Genomic DNA, 24,189 nt, shown 5'->3' with positions numbered 1-24,189 from the left:
CTAACAGTGGCGCCAAATTCAAAACTGCAGTTGAAAGTTTTAGCATTTGTAGTTTAATCGATTATATGTACCCGTCTGGTTTCAGATTCAGATATTTGCAACATTTGGAGTTTCGGAAATACAAACACATTTTTTTGGAGGTGTATACAAATTCGATGAGCAAAAATTGACAAGAACTTGGTGTTGTGTGGCAGTAAACAGTTTTCTGTAAAGTTCTTTAACTCTTGTTTTTGTTGCGGTTTTTGTTTTCTATAGATATAGATAATGAAACAATTTTCTTGTTTAAGTTTAATTGCTATATGCTTGATTCAGTTTTAATACAATAATTACATATTAAGTTGCACTATACGCTAAACTGGAAGGAATGATTGCGTTCTAATTGTTGGACATACATGAATGTTGACAAAAAAAACTTAATAAATATACATACATATGTATGTTCGAAACATAAGGGTGGAGTGCCGGGGGGAATGGGTAGAGAAACAATAGTCAACAATATAAATAAGAATTAATAATTAACTAATGGATAAGAGTGTGGGAGTTGGAATACAGGAGTTCATGGTTCATAGAGAGGGGGTGCTTGGGGGTGATTCGGGATCTGGTAGATGGTAGATCATTTAAGATCAACAAACATTCTTGCGCTTATCTTAACTCCTAAATACACACACTTTAAACATAATTTTGGTAGTTTTGGCTTAAACTAGTTGCTCGTTTTGGTTGTGCCTAACATTAGTAAATACATACACACACGCGCCGGCCCCGGCCCCGGCTCCAGCCCCGAGTGGGCGGCCAGCTTAGACGCTACGCTACTTAATGATTATGATGTGGTGACGCATCCAGAGGGATGCCAGAGGGGGAGAAGAGAGAAACCAATAAACGTAGGGAGGAAGGGGATTCCAATACGGGGACGGACGCCTTCAGAAATTAAAGCTTTGTATGTTTGACCGTGTCCGTCCAGTAGTTCTGTATTGTCATCGCCTCCAAAGAGTTGAGAAACGAATCGTTGTCCAGGCTGTACATCTCATCCGAGGTGTCCTGCGGGCGGGAAAGAAGTATGAAATGCGGTGCCACAGATTGGGATGACAATTGGTCCACGAATCCTTACACTCACCCGCATGGTGCTATCATCGATATAGACACTGGAATCGGGCTCGCTCAGGGCCTGCGGCTTGTTCATGAACCTCCGACGGTAGAGCACAATCCCAATGGTGCCCACAGTGCAGCAGATGCCAAAGACCGTGAAACAAATGGCCGAAATGGCACCCGCGTCCAGGAAATACGTACGCTGTAAAAATTCCATAGCGTTAGAGTTTGATTCATAATCCAGCACCGCCTAAAGGGCGCTCCTGGTCTCACCTGAATGGCCAGCGCCTCGGATGAAATGTTACCATCATCGTTGGCCCCATCATAGCCATCGGCCACACTGGGCGCCGCCGAGGCCGACCGCGTCAGCAGGCTCTTTGTATCGCTGGAGAAATTGATGTACCGATTGATGTGCTTGTATTCGGCCGACAATACTTTCGACTTGCGCGACCGATGCTCGCTCTCGGCCCGACGCAGCTCCTCCTCCTTGTTGGCATTCTCCAGCGTGAAGGGGGCCTTCTCGCCCTCACGCTCCAGCAGCTCATCCGACAGCCATTCCGTGTTGATCTTCGGTGTTGAGGGTGTGGCCGATGATGTCACTGGTGTGGCTGCTGTAGCTGCTCCACCGTTTGTGGTAGCTGCTTCTGTTGTTGCTGCTGCTGCTGTCGTTGTTGTTGTTGTTGTTGTTGTGGCAGCTGTTGAGGAGGAGGATGGGCTTGATGATGAGGCTGTGGTGGCTGCTGTCGTTGTGGCTGGACTACTGCTGTTGCTGTTCAAAGCAGGCTTCAAAGCGCTGCTGCTGTTGCTGTTGCTGCCGTTTGTACTGCCAAAGGAAAGCGGATAAAGATTAGGAGCTAGAACAAAGAAATGTGATTCGGTGGCTTACCTTGTGCTACTGCTAAAATTCGTAAAATTGTTTAGCTGCTCGGAGGTAAAGTCCGCCGAGCGCTTGAACTCGTACTGAGCATCCACAGGCTCCTCCAGTTCATCGGCATCAGCATCAGCATCGGCATCAGCATCGGCATCAGCATCTGGCTGGTGGAGTTCCGCTCCATCGTTTAGCAGCAGATCTTCATGATCGTCCTCCTCATCTTGATCCTCATCCTCCCTGTTGTAGACAGGCGTCACGCTACTGCCACTGGCACCCCCTGTTGGCCTGTTGGTCAGATCCATGATGTTGCTCTGTGTGGCCGTCGACCAGGTCTGGCTGACCGTCGTCTGGTACAGCTTTGTGGTCTGCCGCACCACAGGCTGTGCCGCCTGCTGTGCCTCCTCCTCCTGGCTCCTGGGATATGTGTGGACATGGCTGGACAGCAATTGAACTGCAGAACAGGACACACAAAGGATATACAATCTGGCAGGCTAGGGCCTGGGTCTACCGGGGCTTACCGCTGAGGCAGGTTATCCAGAACCAGTGTGACCACCAATAGAAAGTCATGATGCGCTCCGTTCTGTGATCTTGCGACGACTGCCCAGGAAATGAAAAGAGAGAGAGAGACAGACCGTGAGAGGATGAGTCAGGGGTAACAATGTGTGGCCCAAAAGTACTCCACGAAATCCCATAAAATACTACTACTATATGCCCGCCCGATGCCCGATGAAGTCATTGAAATTGCTTTTCTTTGTTTTTATTCGGTTTACATTCTGTGAAAAACGGGTTTGATCGCGGCCAAGGAATTGCCATTTTTGGGCGCAGGGATCCCATCCCAACCGAAGGTCGTCGACTTGGATCTGGCTCATAAAAGTGTTTCCTTCCAGTCAAATCTTCTTTTGATTATCATTTCCATGCCATTTTTGGGGCGTCTTGCGGCCCACGCTTTTCGGGCCATGCTAAAAAGATGTAATTGTCTTAAATGGCTTTGGCTTTGGCTTCGGCTACAGCTTTGCCTCTCCGTCTGTCATCCTCTTTGGGGCTTAATTGTTTTCGCCGCTTTTGTTCTGGCCAACAGCCCGCCAACAAAAGCAGTACGCAAAAGCAAATAAGAAACGAACGACAGACAGCCAGAGGTTACAGAGTGGATCCGACTAATCCCCTACCCATCATGGCCTGTGTGCTTCAGTGTTGTGTAATGCCCCCGTACAAAGAACAGTGCTGTTAAGACCCAAAGATGTTTCAGCAAAGATTACTGAATCTTCAGGCCTTCATTTCTTCGTTTTCACAGAATATTTATTTACAGAAGGATTCGATTCCACTTTAACAGCAAAACCAATCGAAATGTTGCTTGAAAAACCTGCACATGGAATGGAAACCATCCATCCTCCCATTCGAAGGGAGGTCACAACCCTGGGCATTCGTTCAATATACCCCCGTTTGAGTGGCAAGATTTCGAGGGTAGCAAAAATTAGCATTCCCATTTTGGGGCGGGCGGCTGTGAAAATACAATTTACTTGTAGTTTTCGGTTTTGTCGGTTGCCACCACCAGACTTTTGGCGATTCCGAAAAAGCCATGGAACGACAGACACAAAAACAAAAAAACAAAGAGCCCGTCCTAATTTGTTTGTGCTAAAAACAACAACAAAAACAACAACCAAAAAAGAGAATGAGAACTTTGTTAAACGTTGTATCTTTCTGGCCATTTATTTGGGTTAATGTTCCGCCAATGGAGTGAAGTCGATCCCGAAAATTGATAAGATGGACCCACCCCGACCCATAACAGGTGCTCCCTCCTTCCCTCCGCCCCTTTTAAGCCCTGAAAATATTACGTATACGCCTTTAAGCACTCGACAGACCCCCAGACAGACCCACAGTTGGATGGATGGGCACTACATAATCGTAGTACGCGTACGAGTACGCATAGCATGAGGCGTTAAAGGTCAACACAGCGGCATTAATTTGCCCGCTTGCCTGCTTTTGCTTTTATGCTTTAATGTGTGTTTTTATGGTAATTCGAGTGGGCCATAAAGCAAAAGCCAACAATTGTTTAAAGGTAAAGAGAAGCCCGCCGCCAGCCAGAGCCACTGTCTGGGCTCCAGCCTCTGGCAAAAGATCTGCGAACCATAACGAATGACATCCATAGATCCAGAGATGTGATGTTCTCTCCGTGTCGTATCTGTAGGCGAATCTGGGCGGGGGTTTGGGGGCTTTCAAATGCCATCTCTGGGGCTGGGGGCTGGGGGCGGGGGGCAGCCAGCAGCGTAGACTCTAGGTCGCTAGTATGCAAAGCATTTCATAATAACCCCCCCAGCAAAATGTTAAAGAAATAAAAACGAAACAACAGAAGCAGAAACCAAATGCACTTTCATATGCCCCATGAAACTGGAGCAAGTGCTGCCGCCACACGCTGCAATTAACACACAAGCCACAAAGGCACACACACACGCACACAAAGGCACACACACACACGCACACAGGCATACACAGAGACACACACAAACACCAGAAACAGCACATAGCCTAAGAAGGCCACAGACTACGGGGATACACTGCAAATGTCTTAAGATACTCTTAATCAGTGTTGGTAAACGTCTGCTTAGTGCAACAGCTTTTCAACAACACTCACAGCTGATTACTATTTGATGTACAGTTGAGCTTTCGTACCACGAATTTATTTCCAGAAATCTGCAATGCAAAAATTTATTCTACGAATTTTCCATGCTACGAATTCCACTTGAGATTCGACTGTAATATTGTCGGCCCCGATGTTCGCGATGCCATCCTTAAACTCGATGGGGCAACAATTTATGGATTGAACAGAAAATTGTATAAACTTTCAGGGGATTTATGGACATTTTGAATGCCTCTTAAAGGCATCCCTTGGGGGCAATAGAATGCCAGAGTGATGCACTTTTTAGGCAAAGAAACAGCTCGAATTCTGTTCCCTCTCGGCCCTGGCAGACTGCCTCTCAAAGTGTGGCATACCCAGCCCTGCACAAAGTGCACAAAAGGCGGGAGAGTGAAATGAAAACGAGGCAACCTTCAAGTGCAAGCGACAAAAGCAAAATTGAAAAGGCGTCGCCCGGCCCCGGCCCCGGGCCCGGGCCGCAGCAAAGGTGCAATAATTAGATGCAAGCTTGCCACAAGGTGCCATGCCATGCCATGCCATGCCAGCACCATATCATCTACGATGGGAAAGTCCACGCTCACTTTCTACACTTCTATGGAGCCCTTGGAGCCCCTGGAGCCCCTGGAGCCCCTGGAGCCACTGGAGCCCCTGGGGGGTAGGCCTTGAAATGGTTGCCAAAGAGGGATCATAGTAGACCTAGCTGTTTCAGATACTCGTAGACTCTCAGTATAGCTTGAAAAAATTCCACTTAATGGAATGAAACTAAGGAGAACAGCTCCCAGTTTTGAACGGAATAAAACTAAGCTGCCACACGCAATTTTCATTGTATTTTCCAAATTTTATTTCAAATTCTTTGCACTTTGCAATCTCGCGTTCGGCTTTCGACTCGTTGCAATAATGGTCGATGGACAGCAGCAGGACGGGGCAGGCCCCGCAGGCCCCAAGCCCAGGCGACGCGTGCAATTCAGTGCCGACACGAAGCCAGGCGACGGCGAGGAGGCGGCCCAGCCATCGGGCTCCCGTTCCCGTTCCGCGTCCCCCGGCCTGGGGGCAGGGGTGCACAGCATCCACGGACTGGACTTTGGGGAACAGATGCTGCCGTCGACGCTGGCCGTCGGCTCGCAGCTGTGGCACGCGAGTGCCAGGCGCTTGGACCTCCGATACCTGAACCAGGAGCTGCCCAGCCCGAAGGATCAGCTGTTGTTCCTGGGCGACATGCAAAAGTCGTTCAAGTGTGTGGTTTTCGACGTGGACCGACTCGCGGACAACCTCAAGGCCCTGGAGACGGCCGAGGTGGGGGACCTGAGCTCTGTGCAGGAGTGCCACCTGATGTCGAGGGACACGGACCCCGCCACCGGGGCCCAGGGCGACACGGCGCAGACGAGCAGCTGCCGCGTGACCTTCTCCGAATGGCCGATGCACTCGCTGCCCAAGCTGATGGTGAACCTGCGGCGCCTCCACCTCCACTGCAACGTCCAGGTGCACTTCATCGAGCGCTTCGCACACCTGGAGCTGCTGGCCCTCTACGGCAGCATCTCGCAGAGCGCCATCACGGGTGTGTTCGAGCGCTGCCGCCAGCTGGAGCGACTCTTGATCAAGGCCGAGTGCGACGCCCGCCTCGACCTCAGCGGCGTGGCCAAGTGCCCCTTCGTGAGCGGCATATCGGTGCCCGTCAGCATGTTCGCCAATCACCGGGACCTGCTGATCAGTCGCCCCCACCAGGAGCTGATCGAGCTGACGCAGTGCGGCCGCAACAGCAGCCTGGCCGTGGACTGTCTGCGCTCAATCGTCGCCCTGAAGGGCGACTCCATCGAGGCCATACAGATGGACTGCGGATGGCTCGGCAACGGTGCCCAGGGCCTCGCGGCCTTGGCCATCGGTCGCTGCACTCGCGTGGACCGCCTCGTCCTGGGCAACTGCGACTTAGGGCACGTGGCGATCGGAAGCCTCGATCTGCCGCGGGCCCAGCGCCACATTGCGCTGAACCGGTGCCACAATTTGACCGATAGCCAGGTCCAGGACATCGTCCAGCGCTGTCCGGACATCCAGGAGCTCAGCGTGAATGAGGGCCCCCTCCTTACGGGCGCCCTGCTGCACAACGTCTATCGCGCACGGGCCGAAATGGCCGTGGGCCATCCCCTGAGCCTCGTTCTGGCCAACTGCACGCCGCTTTTGGTCGCCTACAAGACCGTGGTGAGTGTCCCTAAAGCTACAGATCCCTTCCACTTTCCACTCTCTCTCTTGGTCTCTTTGTCGCCTTGTAGTTTGCGGAGTACTGGGAGCCTCGCCGGGACATCCTTAAGATCGAGTTCGTCGAGGACGAAAGCACTCCCCTGGAGGATGTACAGGTGTTCTTTCACGGTCCTTCCCTGGACCAAGATTCTTCGGAGGCAGCTGATCCCCAAATGCCCCAGATGCCCCAAATGCCCCCCGATGCCTAATTGAATACAAAACAACTGCAGACCCGCCACAAAGGCCTCATGTTTATTGTGATTGCGATTTTCCACGATTTCTATTCGAAATTCCACAGACAGAGGGTCTTCTTTGTTTTCTTTTCACTTGTATCCCCCACAGATAGCTTAATTTGTATGCAAATTGAAAGTGCCAGGGGCTGGGGCCACGCACCACCTACGACCTGGTAGTAGTGCCACGGCATTCTAAAATGCTGCAGTCTCTAGTCTGTGGAGGGGGAAGAACCCTCTCGTCTCTCTCTGGCAGAAGGTCTAGGTGCAGCTGTGCTTTCCCTCTCAGTCAGGCTCTCGGGCACTCGAAGATCAAGGGGTTATCCCCCAGATAGACTATGTGGCACTCTATAGCAGGAGATCTCAACAGTTTCCGCTTACAGGATTGTAAGAGCCCACACCATAGAGGTATCGGCCGCAATCCCTCAAGAATAGTTGTGGTATTCCTGTTTTCCAATCAAGAAGAAGCGATAACTCCAACAGCTCTTAATATAAGATCCAAAATATCAATCGTTGCAGAACTTTTGTTGAGTTTTCTTTGCCTTTCAGTGAAGTCTTTAATCTATTATATTTTGGCCATAATTCAGCTGGCTATCATCACTTCTTCTACGCCTAATCAATGCCCTCAGAATACTATTTCGGTTATACGATGGCATCTCCTCTGCTCTGTGGAGTGGCCTCTGTCCCGTTTTTGTTTGGTAATACTCGAAAACGAAACGTTTTCTGCCACTGCCAAACAATTGGCGGGCGCTGACAAGTCACTTTTTTGTGCCCCACCATTCCCTCATTTTTTGTTGCCATTTTTCGTAAGCTGTCTGCCTGCCTTTTCACTTTCTTCGGCGATACGTTTTGGCCACGGCTGAAAAAGGGAAACCCCAAACATTCAGTGGCTTACGCGAACGAATGCAAGAAGCCCGGCCTTTAGTGTGTGGTAGGGGGGCAGGGAGGGAAGGACAGGGATAGGGATATCCTTGAGAGCATTGGGCCCTCCGACAACATTTTATTTGAGACAGTTTGCTGATCAAAAACGTTGAGAATTTAAGTACATTTTATGGATCGTATTAGTGCCGGGAAGGGCGCGGGAATGGCGGCTGACGAAAGTCCAAAATGTAGCGATCACTCACACCCGGATAGCCACCCACGGATCGGGCTCCTCCTGCGTTGGACGATGCCTTCGGCGCATCGGAGTCGCTTTCCTTGGCATTCCAGGCGCCGTGAGACTTGGTCCTGATGGTGTGCGGACGTGTCGTCCAGCTGTGGTCATAAGTGTCCTTAAAATTGTTGTTCGCGAAGCTGCGAATCTTCGGGGAGCTGCACTCGTTTGCCGGCTTGTTGTTCGGCGTTGAGGTGCACCCGGTCCACATTGAGTGATCGAAGATGCCCGAAGGCGGCTCCGATGACTCCTCGCTCCCCGCGGACATCTCCGACATCATGTGGTGGGACATCTCATCGATTTCGTCGCGTATCTCCTGTATGACCCTTTCGAGGGCATCCAGCACCCGCCCATTCGCCTCCTCCTCGATGGCATCGTGCAGTCGCTGCTTTTGCTCCGATGTCAGCCGGAATTTCGGCGACCGCTTGACGGTCACCTGCGGATCGTCCGCCTGCGTGGAGATCCCGATCATGCCGAAGCTCTCGAACACCAGATTCATGCAGCGGGCATCCAGCGGTGCCCTCTCGCTCCTCGCGGACGAGGCCCCAAAGGGTCCCTTTCTGGCGAGCACTCGGGCCGTCTGAGTGGTCACGGGCTTGGGCGCCGTCTCAAATTCATTCTCATCTAGCGCTCTTTCTGTTGCCGTGGCCGTTGCCGCCTCCTGGTGCGGCACGGGTGGCTTGCTGCTGCTTTTGCTGTTGCTGGTGACGCTGTCCTGCCAAATTCTGTCCTTCATACGCACCCAATGGGGCAGCAGAGTTCGTGCCAATGGAGGCTGCTCCCCGGTGCCCGACGACGATTTGGACTGCTGCCGCCGCTTCGATGCGTGCCGTGGCTCCTCCAGGGGCGGAAAGTGTGCGGGATTGTCGTACGGCAGATCCCCCAGACTCCCGGGACTGCTGCTAGTGCTGGCCGGAGCAAAGTTCCGCCAGACCCCGCGAGACCCCGCCTGCAACCGATCGCCCATCTGTCCGGACGGCGACGAATGTAGCTTTCTGTGGTTTAGGGGAGGAGTCTCGTTACTCCTTTGCCTTGCTCCTCAGTCCGTTACTCACTTGGCTTTGTGTCCCTTTGGCGCTGTGGCTTTTCTGGTGGCTACGTTCATTCTAATACCTGTTTGACGTTTTTGCCTCAGTCGAAATATTCTATTTGGTTGGCACTCGTTGAGGGATTCACGCACGGCACACAGCCTTCTGGGATTGCCTTGAAGGTTTGAACCCCCTGTGGAACGAATTCGACTCGTCTCTGAATTTGGTTATTGCCAATAAATCAGCTGTTTGCGTTTGCATTTCCCATTCGCGCGTTAACGTTGAATGATGGCTAAAGCAGCTTTTAACTGTGGCATGACTTCTCTCTCTATCAGTCGTTTCCCCCCTTTCCTCGCAGATTCTGTGGTTGATTTATGTCGATTTGCAGATCAATTATGCAATAGTTCCACAAAGTAAGAACTGAGGGTCATATTATTTAATATACATACATATATGATTAATTTATACCCAATATTAGACCAATTTTCGTTGAAAAATGTGTACAAAATAATGAAAAACGAGGGGGAACGTTGTGAGTTGCTGCGGACACCGCAACTCTACAGTTATACCCGATACTAAGTCAGTATGGCTCTCCTCCGGCAGACGCTGCTAATATTAAACGACACGACAAAGAGTGCGTGCGAGAGAGACAGAAAATCAGTCTGAGCGTGACGTCGGGGGCTGCGTAGCCACTGCAAATTGATTTGTTCCTATTGGCTATAAAAATGATCTGATCTGATCCAGATGCAGCAATCTGATAGATATGGTCATTATCTATGATTCTGCGTTTTTAGTTTTCTTGAATCTGCAATATTGTGGATGCAACAGATTTTCGTCCTTTGTGGGGGCGGAAGGGGGTGGGGCGAAATTTTGAGATATACGTTTTAAAGTGAGATCTAACAGGAGTGCGGATACCAAATTTGGTTACTCTAGCCTTAATAGTCTCTGAGATTTGTGAATATCCCCAGATTTTCATCCTTTGCGGGGGCGGAAGGGGGTGTGGCGAAATTTTGAAACAAACTCGTCTCGGTCCGATATATAAGGAGTGTGGATACCAAATTTGGTTGCTCTAGCTTTTATAGTCTCTGAGATCTAGGCGCTAATGTTTTACTCTAAGCAAAGCCGGCTATGCTACGTGTGTGTTAGAGAGAGACAGGGCGAGAAAAAATGAAATTGTTTTCTTGATGCTAGCTATAATAAAAATACGATCTTATTTAAATTCTGCAGTCTAAAAGATATGGTCATTCTCTACGATTCTGCGTTTTTGGTTTTCTCGTATCTTTAAAATTGTGGATGCCACAGATTTTCGTCCTTTGTGGGGGCGGAAGTGGGCGGGGCGAAGTTTTGAAATATTTTTGTAGCAGTGACATATCACAGAAGTCTGGATCCAAAACATCGTTGCTCTAGCTCTTATAGTCTTTGAGCACTAGGACGGACGGACGGACGGACGGACACACGGACGGACGGACGGACGGACGGACAGACAGACAGGGCTCAATCGACTCGGCTATTGATGCTGATCAAGAATATATATACTTTATGGGGTCGGAAACGATTCCTTCTGGACGTTACACACATCCACTTTTACCACAAATCTAATATACCCCAATACTCATTTTGAGTATCGGGTATAAAAAACCAATCGTTTGCGATGGTTTATTCTTGGCAAATCAGAATGGAAAAAGCTCTCAAAATATGCATATAATGTAGTTGTATTGCTCTGGACTGTACAAGGGCTGCCCTTGATATCCTTGGCCTTGACTGGTCAAAGCTTTGCGCGTTTTATATCGTTTATCGATAAACGAAGAAATGTCTCAAAAGATTTTCCCACGATTTTCGTAGTCGATTTTCAAGGCCATTATGGACGAATCTTGTGCGGTTGGACAAAAAACAAAAAAATAGTTGGTCTATGGCCATGTCCATAGGTTAAAACCTTTCAAAATGGATCCAAAAACTACCTGGAGAAACAATAAACGCAATTTTATTGTTTTTATAAATATATGTATCTATTAATTATTTATTCTATTGAATATACGTAGATATATTATACATTTATGAACCGATCCATTCTGTAAGGACAACCCCTCAGCCCTTACGTCTGACTCTTTTTCGATTCGTTGATTTCCCAATCGTTCCAACTGATCCGATCTTCAGCGCATATATCATACATTTACGCAATATTTCCGCCCAGACCCCCCCCCCCCCCCCCCCCCCCCCCCCACACGCCACCAACAATGGTGAGTGCCGACGAGATTCGCAGATTTCCATATGCCATATGTTGGGTCTCTCTCGCCCTCTCTTCATATTTGTGCTTCTGTTGTTTCTTCTTCGGCTTTTCCTATTGTTAGTTGTTGCATTGTTCGGTGTGTGGCATGGTGGCATGGTGGCGTGGCATGTGGATGTGGAAGCTGCAAAATTGCAATTCGCAATTGCAACCGGATATGGTCGCACAAAATTCCGAAATCTCATTCCCATCCGAAAGCCAAAACTATGATTTCCATACATATTTCCCCCCTCCCCCCCCCATCCCTCTCCCCCAACCGCTTTTCCCTTTTCCCTGGTACTTACAGTTTTACAGTTGCGGTTCTTCCTACTTTTCTTTCCGCACTTTGCCCTCTCTCTCTGGGGGCTTCCCCCTTTTCTTCGTCTCTCAGTGATGGTTCCTTCTAGTGGCCTTCGGTTGAAGCTGAAAGAAAATAAATAAAACCTTTTAATAATGAATACTTTTAATCAAATTGGAGTGCCATAAAATACATTATTCGAAAGGCCGTTAAAAGGGGCTTCTTTCGAGCACATCTTCTATAGAAATAGTAGTATTTGGGCAACCTTACGTATTACAGATTTATTGAGAATATTTAGCGGTTGGAAAGTGATCTGGACCTCTCTTCTGGCACCTATAAAATCTTGCCTTGACCTTCTCGAATTTTATTGTCCAGCCTAAAGTCATCTTGGAGCCTTACAATTATGTATTGCACAGTAGATCTTGCCAAATAGTTTGTTTTCTTGGGAATTTGCTTTGAACAGAGCTTTGAAGAGATGGTTTAGGGAAAAGAACGAGGCTTCTGCCTTGCCTTGGTGACCCCGACGCGAGCTCTTGAATCCAATACCGTCCTAAACCGACTTCAATCTGACCTCGTCTTGAATCGAGCTAATCATCGAACCAGATCTTGTCGCAAATCTAAACCGAACCATCGTTGACTTTAATAAATTGATCGCCACATACGCTGCTGAAGAAGCTCATTTGAGTCTCTCTTTTAGTGTATTTTTTGGATGGATATAGAGCTGACAAAAAGCATAGTTCTAGGGCATTAGGTGGTCTGTAGATTGTGCCAGCTGGTAGTTTGTTTGGTTCTTCGGTGTTCAAGCCCTTAGATCTTTCGAACTTGAAACCGAAAATGTTATTTGGATGGAACATGGCACGCTGCTTGGTCTTGGATGCCTCGCTCCACTGCGGATGCAGATTCGCTTCAGAGCGCTTGAAAGATTCAGATTCCGATTCGGATACCCCCGACACAAGATTCAGTTACAGCATTTGGTGGTGCTGCTGCTGCTGTTTGGGTTTTCGGTTAAAACAAGTTCGGTTTCTGGGTAGTTATAAAATAATTACGATTATAATTATATTTGACTGGGCTGAGTCGAGCGACGATTACGATTATGCGCCGTACAATACTCGTGTGATCTGTGATCTGTCGCCGGTCGGGTTTCTGATGCAACCTCCCCAGACGGGGGCAATTAATTGTAATTTGGTTCAACGAGAGACAGAGTGAGATACGAGATACTACTCTAAGAACGTGCTCAAGTGTAACGTGTGCCCCTGTGTGGGGGGCATGGGTGTGGTGCGGCCACCACAGAACTTCTCTTTATAGACAACACCATATACATACGTATACAAATCATAAGATATTGAAGGCCGCACCCAATGGTCGTGTCCAATTCGTTCGTGTTTTGGCTTTTGACTGAGAAAGTGACAAACTTACGAGTAAATTCTGTTAGCGTGTTTTTTGCCCCGGCGCTTCTTGTTCTTGTTCTCGTTTTTCCATTTCCATGGAACGTGCCCCGCGTGGCAGAGTGGCCAGAGGGCCCGGAATGGCTGCCGGTGGGCCTACTATTGGGGTCAGCCGTGGGAGCTCTCCGGCGATTAGCTCTGGCCCCGATTCCACTGCCCCGATGTTCGATAAGCCCCCGAAAGCAAACGTCATCGGCTGGGAGTCGGGGAATCTGATTATTCTGGCCCCAACAACAGCACGAAACCTGCAAATGCAATTGCCGCATTGAAGACACCTTTCGACAAAATTAAGAGCCCACAAAGGAATTACCATTTAAATATTTAACAAAATATTCACATACGTTGTCTGTTCTTCTATTTTTGGGACGGAATCGTATTCGACTATTTTTTTATTTTATATTTTTGTTTATTCGGATTTATTTAATTTAATTATTATTTTATATTTATTAAAATTTTTGTTTAATTTATTTTATATTTAATAACACAATCATTTTTTTGTTTCTTATTTCTTTATTATTTTAAATTGATTAAAAAATAATAATAATAATTATAATTAATATACAAAATATTTTTAACAAATATATAATAATAAAAAAAACAAAATTTATAATTTATAAATACATATATTTATAAAAAGTATTTTTTATTTATTATTTTATATTAATTAAAATGATTATTATTATTTTATATTTATTAATATTATAATTTTTGTTTTGTTTTTTTATTTGTTTATTAATTTATTTGTTTAATTTAAAAAAATTTTGTTTCTATACTCTATTTAGTCTGATTTTGGATAAATTGTTTCCCTCACTCCACCCCGCGCCCTACTTTCAATACACGAACATTCCATTCTTGGCTTACAGCGCTGAAACGCACTGTTTCGGCCACAAATCCAAACACGTGAGTGATTTGCCAAATCAGTATTCGAGCTGACAAATGAAGCCGTTGAGCGGCCGATCTCCCCGCCTCAGCGGAGCCACAGTAAAAGCTTCCTCAACATTTTCCCCGACATCTTCCCATGGCATCCCATCCCATCCCATATCCCCCCCCCCCACCCCCTCCCTCCATCGTTCGTATTGGTTTGTCATCTTTTTTGCCTCCAACCAGGGCGCCAGAGGGAGAGGGAGAGACTCAACCATCGAGAGAGATCGCTGCAAGCGTTCGTTCAACTTGTTTGCCGCATTTGCAAAATACTTGCTGTCTGGCACGCCACATCCGAATCGGAATCCCAATCCGAATCCGAATTCAAATCATCATAATGATATGGCCAATACGGAAAAGCGGTGGCTGAGGAGGGGCCATCGGGGTGCCCCAAGTTAAGCTTAAACTGTGTGCAAATGATCCGCCGAAACAAAGCAAAGAAAAAACCTACGAATATTTGGTAAATTTTTAATAACCATAATTAAGTGCTTAGAGCATGACAGGAAATTGCATAATTTATTAGCCATCCCCCCCTACCGCCCTACCCCGCACACCTCATTATGCAAATACTTGTGTCCGACTCCCCATGCCCTGTCCCGGGCACTACAATACAACAAAGTATTTGCCCATATATCACGTTCTCCACAGAGAACAAAAGACAAAAGACACTGACGTCAGTGGGGCACCCAAACCGTGTGGTGCCGTAGATTCCCTAGATTTCATTGGACACAGGAGCGCAGTTTCAGAGGGGGCAATCAGGGCAGAAGGAAGTACTTCCAGAGGGTAAGTCGGAAGTGGAAACAATTCCACAGAAGGCAAGGCGAATGGCCTCTGTTTCTGGTCCATTCACTTATGGGAAATTTGTGCAGCCAATCAGCGTCGTTTGGCACAGTCAAAGAATTTCACATGAAAGAAAGTAGAGACTTTCTTGAAGAGAGAGACTTGAAGAGTCAAGTATATTCAAGTTAGGAATATGATATATACTGTAATCAGACCGCCTTATAGCTGGGCAATCTATGTATCTAGAATGTGTGGCCACTCACAGGAAAGAGATAGGAAACCTACATTTGTTGTTGTAGGATTTGTTGATCTTTGTAGGACCACTATATAAACACATGCCCTAGAGCCCTAGAGCCCCCCTCGCTAATCTCAAATGTATCTTTGCTCAGCGGCTCTCAAGTGTCGCTTTGATCAAAGGGCTAGAGTCGAAGGAAAGATGGGTCAAGCACCGAAATAAAAACAATACTCGTGTAAGCAAATGGAAACAATATGCTTTTGGGGATATTTAACAAAAAAATAAAAAATAATTCCATTTCCCAGAACGTGCCTTTGTTGTCCAGATACATCCCAAAGATACATACATACATTCGAATGATTATGGAAAAGCCTTTCCATTTGCCACCGTTTGGAGGTTGGCAGACAATGGCTCCGTAGCCGTAACCCCCCTCCGTGTCTAGAGGGGGCCGGGAGGTCCCGTACACTTTTACTTTCTTCGGTTTTTTTTTTTTCTTGGCTAATTGCACTACTTAGACAGCCAGCAGCCGACAGCCAGTAGCAGGCGGCGTCACTTTCCCAAACACACAATAACGCAAAAATTAATAACAATATAATAATCGTACTTCTCTTTTGAATAGCACAGCACACTCGTGAGTGTATTCACTCCTTTTGTGAGTGTACAAAAAAAAAAATACGTTAACAAATTCGATTAGCCACTGGGGGGGAGGTGACATAATGGGAGGGAGGCCAGGCCCACTGCAGTGTCCGGCATCGGCATCGGAATTGGCTTCCCTCTCTCCGGTCTCTGGCTGTGGCTCCTTGTAATTAATTATTGTACAATTAATTGTGTGATTAATCAATTTGCCATCTCATGTGATGTGGAATCATAATGCGTTACATGATCATAAACATAGATAATTGGGGGAAGAAGCATCAAGCAGCAGCACCAGCAACCCGTTCATTAGATAAAAGATACATAATCATAATCGTAGCTCAGTTCCTGTTTCCATTTCCTATGCGGATACAAAGAGGGGGGAATAATGATGACTGCAGCACTTCCTTTAGCTATATTCTCTAATGTCGATTGATTTTCTTCATGGAAGCTCAAGACTCGAGTTCATTTTGTATTCGAATTCAAAGAATTTTAAATCATGCATCGAATACATCGAATGAAAGGCTTCCACTTTACTCCTGTACTTGGGTGTCCGTTATTCTTGTCGTTTGCTTTTTCTACCAAGGCCAAGGGAGAGAGGGCTGTCCCAAAATTGCATCTTAAAGAATCTTTGCCATAGAAAGCAGGCTTTGCCAAAGGCCTTGAAAGTTTTTGATCCATATATCCATATATTCCGATGCAAAATCCATTGAAATGTCTCTACAAATGTTCCTAGAAGCACCAAGAAACCCGCTCTCTCTCGAAGTGGCAACCCGACAGTTCTCTAATCGAAAGAGTTCTTAAGATTTCTGCTTTCCCCTCCTCCTCCACTTTGTGTGGCATCTACAGTCTGCAACGAGTACGAAAGGTCAGCTCTCGTTTCGTTTTTGCCTTTTGAGAGGCCCGTCCGTCGTCTGCAGCATGGCTATTTTTATTTCCCAGCCAAGGATATGCTTTCATTTCAAGGTCCAAAGAAAAGCCCAAGAGGGGGGGGGGGGGGGCAGTCGGGCTGGAGAAAACTTGGAAAAACCCACTGAAGCGACACTTTTTGCACGCGTTCCGCTTTTCCGAAATAACGAAACGCACTTTTACATAAGACTCCAACAAAAACCAGACCACAAAAGACGAGTACGAGTGCGAGTGTATATAATTTCCAGATTGATTATGATGTGACCCCTCCCCTCTTCAACGCCTTCCCCACATGTCTTTGCGTTGCAAAAGAGTTTTCTTTTTTGTTGGCATGCTTCCAGGGCATGCCGTATGACAAAAATGAACAGAAAATAAAGATCAAAACGATGGCAGATACATATGTACTCTATTTCTGCGGCACTTCGCCCTCAATCGAGTCACAAATAATGATACCTGGACACCAAAAATACCCCAATGGAATGGCCTGTTCCCATAGAACACCTTTGGGGTGCCATAAGTACAAAAATTGGGCTTATTTTGGGAATTCAATTTCAATCTAGGGGGCACTTAATATTGTTTCAACAATTTTTGGCAAGCTGGTGGCCTCCATGGGTGCCACAACAAAATATTCATATGAAAAATGTCAACTTTGCAACTGGACAATTTTTTTTCCTAGTTTTATGCCTGCCATTTATATTTAAAAAAAGGAATAATAATATTTTTAAATTACAAAAATTGTAATAAAATATTTAAAATCTATTTTGTTGTATATTTTAGTTTTTTTTTAATTAGAAATCTTTTCTGAATAAAAAATTGTTTATTTTTTTAATTTTTTTTTGTTTAGCATTAAGTTACTAAAATTTGATTGTTATTATATTTTCCCCTTAGATTCAATTCTCAGTGTAATTAAAAAAAAATTAAATGTAAACAAATTTGTTAAATTTGTAACTAAATATATATAAAAAAATTAATATTCACTGTAGAAAAATTAAAGGAAAAATCTAAGCCGTAGCTATGATTTTTTTTTGACTGCACATAGAATAGCCGTAGGCTAGGGGTCGCAGGCCCCTAATCCGTAAACATATTATTGCATAAGATATTCGAAAGCAGCTGAAAGTGAAGGAAAAGCCAATCAATCGAAAGGCTATAGATCTGGGAAAGGTAAGAGTACGAGTAACTATTTAGTTTGAAAGGTTCCGAGATTACGTATCGTTTTATTCCAGAAGAGACTGGGAGTGGGACGGGGACTGGGGCACACGCAGAGCTAAACATCCGCTCGAACAACGGGTCGTATGAGTAACGTCAATTCAATTGACAGTTTAACAACAAATTACACAACAGAGAGACAGATAGACGAGAGATAGAGCGAGAGAGAGAGAGTGAGGCCATCGGGGGGTCAGACAAAGCATAGACCCAGAGTCCACAGAGCCCAGAGAGGAGGCGGCGGCGCCGTCGGCGGCCTCATTAAATGCTGCCTGAGGGTAAAAATGTAAGCTAATTATTTCCCCTCGATTTTTCCAGTATTGTTGCATTTTTGCATGCGAATAGCTATTGTATAACCCCATCAAGGGATGTGCAGGGGGAAGGGGCATGACATCACACAACAACAACAACAAGAAAAACTAAACCAAATCAAAAGTAGCCCCACACCCACACCCCAGCAATAGCGATGGATGGGGATTGAATTGGAATGAAAATTAAAGCAAAAAAAAAAACAACACCGATATCCATAAATTCGTAATCGAATCTCTGAGGGCTCCCGAGGCGTTGCGAGGCGCAGGTGACAAAGCGTGTAATTTATGCAAAGCCAATCGAATCAATAACAATAACAATAGCAGGCCCCCACCCCCTCCAAACCCCCCTCCATGTGTCTGCCGCGCTCGCTTTATTGTGCCTCCGATGTGGCAACTCACAAAATCCCCCAAAGCAGACAAAAATTAATAACGAAACGATAATGGGAATTGTTTAACTGGAAAGAAAATGCAACTGCAACTGCAACTGCATCTTGCAACGGCAGTTGTAGCGGCATCTGCCACAGCCAAGGCGCCTCTTTCCCATAATGATAATTGTATATTTGTGACGACTGCCAAGACGAGTCATCCTCCCCGGACATTGTCATTGAACAATCATCAGCATCGTACGAGCCTCTGCCGTCTGGCAGTGACATTGTCTTTGCACTGGACAGGGGCAGTGGCACGGGCAGGGGCACGGGCAGGGGCAGGGGCAGAGGAGATAGATATCTCATATTCCACATTCCCCGAATTATTCCCTAAAGCTTGATTCTTCTGCCCTATAAATTCCTCTTGGAGCTGCGCAATATCTCAGAGACAGAAAAACGCCTGACTTTTATTGTTTTTTACAGCGAAATATTTATATATATATTTTGTGACACATCTGTAAGCTGAAATATGGCTCCAAAACGAACAGAAAGTATCGAATTGCATTCAGTTGAAACGTTGTTGTCGAGGCACAAGAGGCATTACGTGAGAATTCCTCTACTTTGAAAGTTTAAACTGCTTAAACACTTAATTATAATTTACCATAATTATTAAATATTAATCATTCAATTGCGTTTGTTTTCTGCAGGGTTTCGAAAAGCCTTGGTCTTTAAGATAAATATATTGTTTTTTGTTAGGAGTTTATAAATATATGTAGATTAAATGGGGCATTTTTATTTGGGTTTGGTGGTGAAAAATATTTAATTTAAATATGAAAACGTTTTCAAATTAAATATGGAAATATTTTTCAAACATTAAAATGGAATATGATGCATATTAAATATTTAAATATTAAATTAATAAATTAAATATGAAATATATGGCATATTCCCATTCAAATATAAGAAATGCTACATATAATTTTTAAAACATATTTATTTTAAATATAGAATATTTATCTTTCCTTTATCTTTCTTTATATGAAAAATTATTTAATTAAAGTTTGAAATATATTTTTATTTTTTTTTATGAAAATATTTTATTTTTTGGTGAAATATTCCAATTAAATATATTTTATTCAATTATTTAATGGCATAAATATTAAATGATCTTCTGTGCATCCGCATCGAAAAGAGGGAACCACTTTTGGGATCCGAGGAGACTGCTTATCGAGTTTTGCATTTCCTGTTTATGGTCTCCCAATACCAATACCAATACCAATACCAATACCAATACCCTTCGGTGCATATCTGGCATGGCATTGTATTCTTGGTCTTAATAAAGCCAATGCTTGGGGGGGAGACTCATAAATTTGAAATTTCTGGCTTTTGTTGTGTTTTGTGGCTGACACAATTCCGAGGCATTTCGCAGGCATTTCATTTGGCTAAACAATTTTCGCATCCCCCCAAGCACCCCAAGCACCCCAGTCCCCCCCAACCCCCCATTCCATTCCCATTGTGCGTTCAATAAACTAAACTATTGTTAATGTTAATGGTATTGTTGTTGTTGTTTTTGTTGTTGTTTCTGCATTTGCAATCATTGAATTTTTTTGAATTTTAAGTTGTTTTTTGTGTGTGTGTGTGGCCATTGCATTTGGGTCAACGGGTGAAATATGTATGGAAGGCAGGGCCTTGGGGGTCTGCCGGCCACAGGCTGCAATCCCCATTGGAAGGTCAAAAGGCGACTGCGACACGATCGAACACGATCGAACACGATCTTCGAAAGTCCCACGAATATTCAAAGCCAAGTTCAAAGTCAGTCCAAAGCCAAAACGAGCGATGAAACAAGGAAGTCAGCAGCACACACAAATGCCAGATCAACAACTGTAAACACTCGTGGATGGGGCACGGCACAGCTGTTGAGTGGCACTCCCCCCCACCCTGCCCCCCTGCCCTTCCCTTGGATGTGTTTTGTGGGATGGGAAACGGAACCGCTCTTGAAGCTAAGGCTTCCCCATCCTCGCCGCCGGCAAATCCACTTGACTCCGCAGATCGTTCCATCGCTCAATCGTTCAATCGTTCATAATTCACCCTTCGCACGCGTTATGTTTAATGTTTTTTTTTTTGAATGTTTAAGTATTTAAGTACTCCCCCCACCCCTCGAACGGGTAATCTGTTTTCTGGCCAGGCATTGACATTGGCCTAAATTTAATAAAGTTTTTTTTTTTGTTCAATTTGTTGGAGGCTTAGAATTAGACGATGCTGCCGCTGCCACTGCCGCTGATGGGATGACAAATCTGTCTGTTCCGCAGAAAGCTTGATGATTTCATAGCAATTCTCTCCCTCTCCCACTCTCCCTCTCTCACTCTTTTGTTGCTTGAATTTGGAATTTTATTAATTGGTTTTTACAAGCTGATTTTGGCCAGAAAAAGCACAATATGAGGAAGTCGTTGTGCCCCCACGAGCAGGCACGCTTCCACCAATAAACGCTTCCACAGAGGCGGTACATGTATGTGCATCTCCCCGCTTCGCACCATTTTTACTTAAACAATAACAATAACAATAACAGCATAAATAAGCGCAGTCTATACATATTTAATGTTGCGACTGGGGGATGCCCATTGAGCCATTGAATTGCCAGTAAAATAATCAGAATAAAATACAAAGAAATAAATAAAAAATCAAAGGAAGAAAAAAAATAATAATAAATTAAAATTAATTAATTTATAAATACAAAAATAATTTTAACACAAAAAAATGTTAAAAATAATTTTTAAAAATAATAAATGCATTTAAAATATAAATAAATAATAAAATATATAAAAATATAGAAAATAAAAATTAAATTAAAATATAGGTGTTTTAAGAAAAATTAAAACCTCAATTTTAAATCACAAAAAATAAATTAGAAATACATTTGTTAACGGTTTTTTTTTTTTAATAAATTATAATAAATATTAATTATTTAATTAATTCCTTGCAAGTTGGTTTGTAATATAATATAATACATTTCCACTCACAAAGAAAATAATGTTTAGAACTTTTTGGAGAAAATATACCTGTGGTTCCATAATCTGGTTTTAATATTCATCAGTTTCGGGTGTTTTTTTATGAACAAAATCTTAGTAAAAAGATCATCACGAGTATTCCACATTGGTTACCGCCATTGTACACCCAAAATGTATATACCCCAATGCTGGACGACTCTGGACAATAACAGGGTGACTATCTAAAACAACAGTAGCGTAGAGCCGACTCGACTCAGAGCCTATGGAGCAGCTGATTCAGCGTCTCTCTGTTGATTCTACTTAGCGTGTGGCCCCCATGCCCGTTCGTCCAGTCATAAACTGGTTTAACGACTTGAAAGACTATAGAAGTCGTCTAAAGACAGAGACAGAGAAACAGAGAGGTGTGGGCTACCGTAGGGGCAGCGGGGGGCGGGTGTGCGGCAGGTAGCAGCTGGCCCTGCCATTGCCTTTGCCTTGTCCCATGTCCCGTGTCCCGAGTCTCATGTCCATTTTCATTTCCATTCGCATTTCCATTTCAGATACAGAGACAGATACAGATGCAGAGATACAATAAGAAAATGCCAATCAGGCAATTGAGGCTGCACTTGGACTTGAAATTCGTTTGATACGCAGTCCCCTACCGTGAGTCAGAGATTGCCCCTCCACCCGCCCATTCATCCATCCCTCCATCCATCCATCCATAGGTAGATCGATAGCGATAGAGTCGTCCTCCCGCTGCCGCTACAAGTACTTGCTGTCGTAGTATTCCCGATAAGATAATGGCAACAGCGACCAATAAAAGATAACTACTGCATTAGTCAGAGTCTCTCCAGACAAAGAGAGAGGCAAAGATACAGTAAACAATACATTGAAGCATCAGAATCAGTGCATGGCAGTTGGCAAAGTGTAAATGATTTAATATACGAGCCACAGGCACCCAGGCACCCAGGCACACACGCACACAGGCACAGGGGCACAGAGGCACACACAGCAATTGCCAATCCAGTTAAGAAAGGCAGCTAACTGTAAAGAAAACTCCGTGCCGCTCGTAATGCCAGCTGTAGATAAAATTTAATCGGCTATGATTGTTCATTGGGATCGTTCCATATGTGGATGTCGATGTGGGTATGGGTATGGGGGATTAGCTCCATTTTAGTGGCAAGTGGCAAGAGCAAATCGATCATTTAACACCCAGAGAGACGCTGGCTGGCTGGCTGGCTGGCTTTGGCTTTGGCGCGGGGCCATCTGCATGCTCGGCTAAATATCCAAGTGCTCGCTCGCCCGGCTAACGGTCGGCTATTACGAGCAGCTGTAAAGCTGCAATCGGCACTGGGGAGGGGAGTCGAGTGGAGTCATCCCCCTCTCAATGAATGGTGGAGCAGCAACCACCTGGAGCAAGGACCTGCAGGAGCAGCAGCAGCACTCATTCCGTTGTTGTTTGACTCTTGCTTTATTGATTTTTAGCAGGCAGAGAGACAGGTTCAAACACGCGCACAGGCACGCACGCACAAACACGCTCGAAACGGGGGAAAACACACCCTTGGCTGTATCTGTGTCTGCATTTGTATCTGTATCCCTGTATCCCTTGGATACCAAGACAGAAACAGAAACAGCTTCAGCTAATTAGGTAAAAGGCGGCTCGGCTCGGTTTCAAAATCAGCAACGAACCCGAGGTGATTTCTTATTTTGGGAGGCACAAGGATATTATTAGGGGACAAGTTACATCACGTTCAGATTCGTTTCATTTTAATATGGAACTCACTTTGTGGCTCTCGGGACATCAGCAGTATATGGGCTGTGTTCGTGTCTAAACAATATTGCACACAGGGCGCGCGGCGCGCTCAACGACACTATCAAACACAAGAGCACGCAAAAAACACACGGCAAAAAAAACACACACGCAACGGCGCAGCTCTACCTGCGGCACGAACGGTTTTAAGGCGACTCACTCGCGTAACGGGAGGTTCTGTTGCAAGCGACGGAGTGCTATGGTATAACTATATTAGGTAGGGGCCATTCAGCTAGGCTGCCTCTCTTTTGAAACGAACTTGGTTTCAAAGCCAACGAATTTGGTTTTTAAGTCCATAACTTAGCTAAAAATACTGTAAATGCACAGATGCCGGAACAAACGAATGAGATGCGGGCAGCATATGTTTATACATAGTTGTGAAAACTATTAGACCCCATCTAACATACTTATACCTTTTGGACGGCAGTTGCTGCGCACTGCAATCGATAGTTAAGCAGTGCTGCAAGTCGCCTTTACGATAGTGGCCAATCGATAGATCAATCCAGCACGAAATATGATATCGTCTTCTGTATATTATATTTTATCCTAGCACTCAGATTAGCAATATATTAGAGAACACAGGCTATAGAAACTTCCATTGGCAGGTTTTTTGAATATTCGCTCTCTCTTCATCATTTAGTCCACTGGATTTTATTCAAAAACTTGTCACTTGCAAACAATTCAAATTTGGCGCGCAACTATGCAAGGACACAGTGCTGCATACCCCTGGGAAAATGATAATATAGATTTCAGGATATGTTTATCACCACAGGCTCAACTGAATGTAGAAAATAGTCAATCTC

At 45.2% G+C, this 24,189-nt stretch overlaps 3 protein-coding genes across 5 annotated transcripts; 1 reads left to right on the top strand and 2 right to left on the bottom strand.

The window, feature by feature from the left end:
• Positions 1 to 298: 298 nt before the first annotated feature.
• On the bottom strand, positions 299 to 23,763 carry LOC108164603 (serine-rich adhesin for platelets). Of its 3 annotated transcripts, none has more exons than XM_033395827.1 (7): positions 23,360 to 23,763; positions 11,798 to 11,915; positions 2,473 to 2,551; positions 1,970 to 2,405; positions 1,357 to 1,906; positions 1,106 to 1,285; positions 299 to 1,035 (listed from the first exon to the last, which is right to left on the bottom strand). In XM_033395827.1, the coding sequence occupies exons 3-7, from the start codon at positions 2,519 to 2,521 to the stop codon at positions 925 to 927; spliced, it is 1,326 nt and encodes a 441-aa protein (XP_033251718.1). In that variant the 5' UTR covers positions 2,522 to 2,551; positions 11,798 to 11,915; positions 23,360 to 23,763; the 3' UTR covers positions 299 to 924. The 3 variants fall into 3 exon arrangements, with proteins under 3 accessions (XP_033251718.1, XP_033251714.1, XP_033251709.1); XM_033395823.1 differs by lacking the exon at positions 23,360 to 23,763 and adding an exon at positions 21,649 to 21,748 and having other exon boundaries at positions 1,112 to 1,285; XM_033395818.1 differs by lacking the exon at positions 23,360 to 23,763 and adding an exon at positions 21,649 to 21,746.
• Positions 5,288 to 7,134, top strand: LOC108164602. Its single transcript, XM_017300440.2, has 2 exons — positions 5,288 to 6,779; positions 6,851 to 7,134. Exons 1-2 carry the CDS (start codon positions 5,343 to 5,345, stop codon positions 7,025 to 7,027), a joined length of 1,614 nt encoding a protein of 537 aa, XP_017155929.1. The 5' UTR covers positions 5,288 to 5,342; the 3' UTR covers positions 7,028 to 7,134.
• On the bottom strand, positions 8,015 to 9,627 carry LOC117190793. Its single transcript, XM_033395849.1, has 2 exons — positions 9,257 to 9,627; positions 8,015 to 9,196 (listed from the first exon to the last, which is right to left on the bottom strand). Exons 1-2 carry the CDS (start codon positions 9,304 to 9,306, stop codon positions 8,110 to 8,112), a joined length of 1,137 nt encoding a protein of 378 aa, XP_033251740.1. The 5' UTR covers positions 9,307 to 9,627; the 3' UTR covers positions 8,015 to 8,109.
• Positions 23,764 to 24,189: the final 426 nt, after the last annotated feature.

This window comes from Drosophila miranda, chromosome XL (assembly GCF_003369915.1).
Source record: "Drosophila miranda strain MSH22 chromosome XL, D.miranda_PacBio2.1, whole genome shotgun sequence".
Lineage (NCBI taxonomy): Eukaryota > Metazoa > Arthropoda > Insecta > Diptera > Drosophilidae > Drosophila > Drosophila miranda.
This window is presented reverse-complemented; position numbering and strand designations above follow the sequence as displayed.

Excerpts from the sequence above, each read along its gene's own strand:
- LOC108164602 (XM_017300440.2), top strand. The coding sequence starts at position 5,343 with ATGAAACTAAGGAGAACAGCTCCCAGTTTTGAACGGAATAAAACTAAG. Across the intron at positions 6,780-6,850 it reads TGGTCGCCTACAAGACCGTG|TTTGCGGAGTACTGGGAGCC; the intron begins GTGAGTGTCCCT and ends GTCGCCTTGTAG.
- LOC108164603 (XM_033395818.1), bottom strand. The coding sequence starts at position 21,743 with ATGTGGAATACTCGTGATGATCTTTTTACTAAGATTTTGTTCATAAAA. Across the intron at positions 2,552-11,797 it reads AGAACCGCAACTGTAAAACT|TCGTCGCAAGATCACAGAAC; the intron begins GTAAGTACCAGG and ends TTTCCTGGGCAG. Across the intron at positions 1,907-1,969 it reads AATTTTAGCAGTAGCACAAG|TACAAACGGCAGCAACAGCA; the intron begins GTAAGCCACCGA and ends TTCCTTTGGCAG.
- LOC117190793 (XM_033395849.1), bottom strand. The coding sequence starts at position 9,306 with ATGAACGTAGCCACCAGAAAAGCCACAGCGCCAAAGGGACACAAAGCC. Across the intron at positions 9,197-9,256 it reads CCAAAGGGACACAAAGCCAA|AAAGCTACATTCGTCGCCGT; the intron begins GTGAGTAACGGA and ends CCTAAACCACAG.